Here is a 7,959-nt window from a genome sequence, read left to right on the forward strand (position 1 = left end):
TATAATTTTTTTGAGATACACTTAAATTATTTACATTTTAAGAATTACCTATTGATACTGGAGATCTAAACTTATTGTTATTTTTATTTTTTTAACGTCCGATCAAAATAAATATACAATTTTAGATGTATCATGTATGTACAGTAAGTACAATGAAATCATATCATATCATTATTGATTAATCAACTACAATTTTTCTTGTTTACTACTAAGTATTTATTATTTTGTCAAGTGCAAGCATTCAAGAGTTCAAGACCGCAGTGTCCGCGGTACACTAGTACAGTTAAATTTAAATGTTAAATGTTATTGTTGAAATGTTGACATTGTTGTAAAATTGTTACTTGTTGTGATGAATATAGAATTTATTATTTCATAATATAACAACCTAACGCTATCTGTAGGGGGAAATAAGAAATGTTTGTATACCGTAACCGTGATAACATAACCTGAAAATAATTTGAAAATGTTTAAACCTATCATTCAATACGGCCAATATTGAATACGCTCATCATTCGTTTCTCATGGCAATTGCTTTTGTTTTATAAATTTTTATATTATTTTTAAGAGTTACCTTCGATATTTGATTACAATCTACACTTTAAAATACAGAAATATTCGAATTGTTTCTAACCGAATTCATTCAACTATCACATACCAAATTGTTCACTCACTGAAAACAATGGCTCAGACTGAAGCTGCAAAGAAGGTAAATAAAATATACTTACCTATCGTATATAGTCTGTACTACCAGTTGAAAATAGTCAGTACATGATTTGTGATTTAAACAGATGTTGGAAATTTCTATAGATCGTTTTACTCAGATTTTAGACATTTAATGCGATATTCATGAAACTCTCCAACATGATTAATCATCACTTTAAATTTGTAATAATAGTTTTTTACAAATTATTTCATAAAAACTTTCATTAGTCATTACAAATACTTGTACATCTTATTAGGTTATTTGTGTACTGAAACAATGATTTTTGATTGTAAACATTCTACATGTATTTCAGACATCAAATATTATTTATTTTGTACATAGAATTCTATAATGTTGATAATTTATTTATGTATGTTTTCAGGCTAGAGAATTCCACGAAACACTGAAGGTTGACGTATGTATTGAAAATATTTTTACTTGTAAGATGAAATTTATCTGTAGGTTTCTCCCATTTTCGTCTAAATTATTTTAGATTTATAAATAATTGTCTTGTGTTCCAAAAAGTAACAATTTTAATACTCTACTCAATTAGTCTCCTGTTACTTATTAATTATTAACATATCAATTATTCCTATGGCAAACATTATTTGTATATTATGACATACATATCAAATAATGATAGATTCAAATTGTCACTGTAAAAAAAAATGTAATCTATAGTCATTAAATTAATAAGTTTTAACTTTGATAGTCTCGCTATGTTTGTAATATACTGTAACTTAAATCAAAAATACTAATTGTACTTAATTTGTGTATAAATTGTAATTTTAATTTAAACTATTGAACATTTTTGTAATATTTGCATATTCAATTGATTTTTAATTTTATATTTTATAGTTGACACTAAATTTAGTATAATATAATATTAAAAAATCATAAAAAAAAAAATTAGGAAGTATTAATAATTACAATTTTTAAAAACTTATGTAGTAACAATAATAATTTTATTAAGCTACAGTAACGTTTTTAAAGTGCTAAACACTAATACTTATTTTATTTTGTTTATGTTAAAATTATAGGCAGAGAATCGTATAGTTCAAAAATTTCCTGAACGGATAATACATTTAAATGAGTTACTCAAAATGCCCGAATTTCGTATTGCTGCAATTGACTTAAAATGTAAATTAGAAATCCCAACAGTTAATAAAGTAGAAAATAATGTAAACAAGTAAGTTTAAAAAATATAAATACTGTAAACAGTTATTACTACTAAATGTGCTTTACTTAAAATCTTTTACTGTCATAAATATGATATTTGATGTAAGATTATATATTATATAAAATAAATTATAAAAAAGTTTTTGATTCTAGTTGCGAAGGAAAAACTCAAGGAAAAAGGCCACGCTTAGATTCAAATTCACATGATACAACTCCAGGACAATTGCTCATACCATCCAATAAAAAGATTGTTGATATTATTAAAATTCTTAAACCCAATATCAAACAATTAGCTGAAGACACCAATGCTGTTTGTGAAATATTTTTAGTATTTACATAATTAGTTATTACAATTATTTTTATTAATCTTTATTTCTAGTTAAAAATGTGGGTATCCTTATTAATACCTAAAATTGAAGATGGCAATAATTTTGGAGTATCTGTGCAAGAAGATACTCTTGCTGAGATACAGCAAGTTGAAGTAGAAGCGACCAATTATCTTGAACAAATGTCTCGTTATTATGCATCTCGTGGAAAACTCATCTCCAAGGTATTAGTTTTAATATTTCAAATTATGTATGATGTGGTATAGTTTGTGTCTTGAAAATATCTTGATTAGTTGATTGGTTTTAATTTATATGACTATTGTGTTATGTTCAGATGATGTCAACGTACCCAAATTGTTTTTCTCTCTCTGACCCACAAACATATCTTATTTGTTATTTATGTTTAGCAGAACCAATCATTTGTTAATGTTGTTACTTTTATTATTAGAGTAAAATTATCTATTATCTAATTTAAAACAAAGAACAGTACTTGTGTCTACATTGGTTTTACTTATTTTTTACTAAATTTTAATATTTATACTATTTATTATCTCTTTAGTTTCATAATTTTTACGCTGATAACTTACATAAAAATCAAAGTATCATAAAATATGGGGTTGTACACTTGTAAAGTTCTTAACTTATAATTTGATAGTAGACGAATTCACTTTAATGTTAAAAGTTTGGTTCTGGTACAGGTTGGTTCTGCTAAAACGTATTTTGTTTTGTTGTGTGTAGGTCAGGGTGATAAAGAAAACTCTGAAAACAAATAGTGCGCTGACATATTCTAAATATGAACTGAAAAATTTAAAAGAAAACTATTTTTGATTTTGGGATTTTTATAAATTAAAATCTGATAATTTTAGGAAAAATATAAAACGTGTTTATACGTTATAATCAATATTCCTAATAAAAATTCTATTCTAGTTATGGGTTAATTTACGGTTTATATTAAAATTACACTTTATTTATATGGAATTACCGTTACCTACAAAATTATGGATCTATATTATCAACCATCGAGTCTAATAATACTCGTTATGAAGATGTTACAGTGCTATATCCGCTTGTATAACAGTGTCAACAATGTTTTAGTGTTTTTTTTATTATTTGGATCATATAAAAAGTAAATACCATCTAAAAATACAATACAATACAAATATTAGATTTTTTAAATTTAATTATTAAAAATAATTGGTTAATGGAATTAAAAAATTAAAAAAAAAAACTGACACAGATAATGTTCTTCCTTGTACATTGTGGAATTTTGATAATTCTACTATAAATTCAGAGGGAGTATAGACAGTATAGTTATCCCGCGTTAAACCGTTTTTCCTTTATTATGCATTTGTATGAAATAGACAACATAATATAATATACAGGTGTAGTGTCTTAATGATTTATTATTTTGCTTAAGTGTTTTTAGTCAACACCAAAATATTAATCAATTCAAATATAAACCGTTTTAAAATAGATTATCTTTACACATAATGTATAAATTTGATTTATTATCTAATGGTTGATAAGAAAAATTCCAATTTCCTTCAGCTTTTATAATTCCTGGTCCAGTGCAATCCAGCCTATAAAATTCCAATGCCTATACTCAAGTTCATAATCATACTAATAATATTGTTTATCATTTTGAATAAAAGTTATATACCAGCAATTCCAAATGTCTGCAGTCAATTGTTAGAATTAATGGATACAATAACACTTTCAATAAGTTAAATAGATTAGAAATCTACTATAGTTGACACTATCTTAAAGATAAATAACAATTTGGAATTTTTATTAAATAACAAGATAAATATATAAAGATTATAAACACAGTTCAATGTTAAATTATCTAGACAATGTTAGGGCAAAATTAAATTAAATTGCCAACACAATAACACAGAAAGAAACAGCGATGTATAATACCACAGTACTTAATGTTATTAATTGAAACATAATAAATAACTACATGTCTACATTAACAAAAAATAACTTTTGTATGGGTTTGAATATAAAACCTTTTTTTTTTTAAACAAACAATCTATATTTAAAAAATTGTTAGCAAGATATATTATATTAAGAGCCTTTAGACATGAAAGTTGTTGATTAAGAAGTCAACTACTATCAACACTTTACTTGATAAATAGATTAAAATATGCATTTATCCATTAATTCTAACATTATATTTGATTACTAAATTATAGCTGTTAAAATATTCAATGTAAAGTTTGGTTTTAGATTTAAAAAAAATGTAATTGTACTTATAAAAATGAATCAATACATACTATAAATAAAGCTATAAAAAACAATACATTTTTAATTAAAGGTTTAAGAAAAATTTGTAAGATTTTGTAACTTAATAATTTAATCACTTTTTAGGTTGTCAAGTACCCATATATTGAAGACTACCGGTGTGCTGTTGAGGAGTTAGATGAAAGACAATACTTAACCATGTCCCTTACCATGCACGAAATTCGTAATCGCTACTCAACATTGCATGATATAGTCATCAAGAACTTTGACAAAATTAAAAAGCCTCGATCATCAAACACTGACAGCCTATATTAAGTGCAGTAGATCCATACTCAAAACTTTTAAATTTAAATTTATACCCTTATCATTCCTTTAAGAAAAATGTTCAGATTCGTGTTGAAAATATAAGCAACATTTTTAGCATCAAGAATAAAGTCTTATACGAGATGTTATCTTCAGTTTAACATTAAAGATTTGCAGGGTAATAATTGTATATCTTTAATGCTTGTAATTTATATTCATCCTATCCTATTAAATTCTAGATTTATGAGAACCTGACAATATAATATGACATAGATAATAATTATAATATTGTAATGATATGTTATTCTACGCTTCCCTGTTTCTACTGTATTGTATTAAGGTTTTTAAAATATTTAAGTTTGTCTACAATTTATTGGTGTAAAAATTTATTACCAGTTTTCTATCATTTGTATACTATTTTTTTTAAAGTTTTATATTAGTAGAGATAATTGAGATAATTTATTTCTGATTAAAATCAAACAAAAACTTAGCTTAAAATAATATCATAAAAGATAATATAAAAAGGTTCCTATGCAATTAATGTATTTAATGTTATTATTTTGCCAAAATCAAAACTATTATCACATTCGTTTCTGTTAACAATAACTGATTAAATCTTAATGTTAGTATAAAAGCTTAGTTTTATCATTGTTGGTTAATCATAATTTTTTCTATAAAATAATAGTGAAGGATATGATTGGAATATTGTGAATTGCCAAACACAATTCAGATACCACATTTATCCTATTAAATTATACTAGTAAATTTAGACTTAGTGCTGTTTATAAAACACATTAGAAGGGAGAGTACCATTGACTAGTTGATGAAATAAAATTTACGATTTTTAATTTAAATGGACTTACAACTATACTAGTATATAATTATTATTAAGTTTAGAAATTTGACAATAGGTTAACGGACCTTTTTATTCGTCTAATATTTCTAAAAAACATTTTAAGTAAAATACACCCAGTTGCATTAATGGGCCCATTAAATTTTAGTTTTAAGGTATATTAGTCAATCCCCCAATATGAGATCACTTAATTTTAAAGACTCATTAAATTATGTGATTGGTAATTAATTTACCGACAGCAATGAATAATTAAATTTTAAATAAGATTATGGTTGATGTTTATTTATTCCCCTTCAACAACTTTAGAACTTTTTGTACAGAGATGAACACCGATTTGTTGAGCCATTAGCTGATCATCAATTGTTAGAACCAGCATTAGTGTTGAAGAAAATGAAGCTAATTTGACAACTGAGCTCTTAAGTCATTTAAAACACTTTTAATATTTAATTAAAAAAATCATGAAAAAAATACATAATTTAAGACTGAATAGAAGTTAGGTGTTTAATGCTACTATTTTAAATTGTGAATAAAATTAATACCTAACAATAAATTTAACCGTCATTTTTGTTGAAGCTCTTGTTTTCTTTTAAGCCTTTACATAGATATTCATCATTAAGGTAAGTCGCATAAGACACTATTGTCTAAAGCAGCTGCTTAAACGATAAAATTTATTTATTACTTAACCAATTATATTACTAATATGTAATTATGCAGAAATATTATAAATTATACAAAATATAATAAGTCATTAAATGTAAAAATTAATTTAGTGATTATTCAGTATCGACTGAAGAGAATGGTTGGTAATTTAATTATATAAGTAAATATTTTAAATTTGTATACTATTTAAAAAAAAAAAATTAATGTACTATAAATTTGAAGATTGATGCCTGGAAGAATATTCAATGTTGAGCTTTTTTAATATTCATCTAATAAAAAATATGTGACTATAAATACCTATTAATAAATATATTATAATGATAGCTTTACATACCCTGTTGATATAGATGATTTACCTTAAAGTAATTAAATAAGCCAAAAAGTACCTAATAAGCAAGGCTCGGGACTTAAAGCATTTGCTTATTTTTATGGATTACTTTAAAATGTAGCATAGTGCTATGGAAGTGTATGTCATGTTATAACACGTTTAATTATGAAGTTTGAATGTGCTCTTTTTTGCTTGTTTCAGCGATTTTTCAAAAAAATGCTTATTTGACCAGTATTTCTACATTTTTTAAAATGTTTTCAACTATTATAAATATCGTTTAGATTTCATTTTTTAGAAAATCCATACAATCCTTGAAAGTCTCGAAAGTGAAGTTTAATTTATTTTTTAACATAAAGATAAAGATTTATTTTTATTTTGTTTGATTTTTTAGTTTTTTTGATAAATATTTTTACTTAAATTTAAGTTTTTTAAATGCTCATTTGAGTGCTTATAATTATGTTTTTAAGCGCTTATTTCAATGATTTTCAGTGCTATAAGTCCCGAGCCATGCTAATAAGTAACTTAAATGATGAGTGCGGAGTGCCATGAGTGATGACAACCAAACATTGTATTACCACGGCGTTAGCAACGAAATTAGATATTGCCTAAATATTGCCCCTTAAAGACATGAAAATTAATAAATATAAGGAATTCAAAAATTATTTAAATTCAAAAGTTTATAAGCTCGTTCTGAACTATTCACTGAAATAACTTTTAAACAAAATTCAGGGCACCTAAAATATTCTATAAGCCACCGTAACTGCTAGACTTTGATTTAGCGCAAAGATAAACATTGGATTATACTTATAATATGTAATAATTTTGCTAAACGTTTGACTCGAGGCAGTCACATTAATAAAATGAAAAAAGTAGGTAAGTAAGTGAATGTCGCTCTGCTGTACACTGTACAGTAGGTTACAAGTGGGTTACTGTAATGGATGGTATTCATTTTGAATTAATACCCTATGAGGAACCTTGTTTTAAATTTTAAATTCTTAGCTATACAATTTAAACGTTTAATGCATTTTTAACAATTAATGAATTTGTAGATTTTCAATTAAATATATGTTGTCAAAATTTGAACTTAAAATGGTTATAAAAAAAAAAAAAAAAAACGTGCCAATGTATTTTTAATATTTTCCAACTGATATTACATCAACTTATGGGGAATCTTGTATTAAGATTTCAAGTTTTATGATTATGACAGAATGCATAAAATTTTATTGACATTTATAGAATAAAAAATTAAAAAAACGAAAGAATTCAAATGTCTATAAATAACGTAAAAATTGTTGAATTATTTTGAAAATTTTATCAAGTATAAAAAATGCGAGTATGTTATTCAGTGAAAATTTAATGT

At 24.6% G+C, this 7,959-nt stretch overlaps 1 protein-coding gene across 2 annotated transcripts; it reads left to right on the top strand.

Moving 5' to 3' along the window:
• Positions 1 to 484: 484 nt before the first annotated feature.
• Positions 485 to 4,948, top strand: REG (proteasome regulator gamma). Of its 2 annotated transcripts, none has more exons than XM_015514550.2 (6): positions 485 to 706; positions 1,086 to 1,112; positions 1,744 to 1,892; positions 2,036 to 2,192; positions 2,262 to 2,432; positions 4,582 to 4,948. In XM_015514550.2, exons 1-6 carry the CDS (start codon positions 680 to 682, stop codon positions 4,768 to 4,770), a joined length of 720 nt encoding a protein of 239 aa, XP_015370036.1. In that variant the 5' UTR covers positions 485 to 679; the 3' UTR covers positions 4,771 to 4,948. The 2 variants fall into 2 exon arrangements, with proteins under 2 accessions (XP_015370036.1, XP_015370027.1); XM_015514541.2 differs by having other exon boundaries at positions 486 to 706; positions 1,086 to 1,118.
• Positions 4,949 to 7,959: the final 3,011 nt, after the last annotated feature.

This window comes from Diuraphis noxia, unplaced genomic scaffold (genome assembly GCF_037042655.1).
Source record: "Diuraphis noxia isolate RWA-SAM2 unplaced genomic scaffold, SU_Dnox_SAM2 contig0003, whole genome shotgun sequence".
NCBI classification, from domain to species: Eukaryota; Metazoa; Arthropoda; class Insecta; order Hemiptera; family Aphididae; genus Diuraphis; species Diuraphis noxia.

Bases quoted from the DNA above. Each gene is read 5' to 3' on its own strand.
- REG (XM_015514541.2), top strand. From the start codon at position 680: ATGGCTCAGACTGAAGCTGCAAAGAAG. The intron at 1,893-2,035 runs GTAAGTTTAAAA...TTTTGATTCTAG, and splicing joins GTAGAAAATAATGTAAACAA to TTGCGAAGGAAAAACTCAAG. The intron at 2,433-4,581 runs GTATTAGTTTTA...ATCACTTTTTAG, and splicing joins GTGGAAAACTCATCTCCAAG to GTTGTCAAGTACCCATATAT.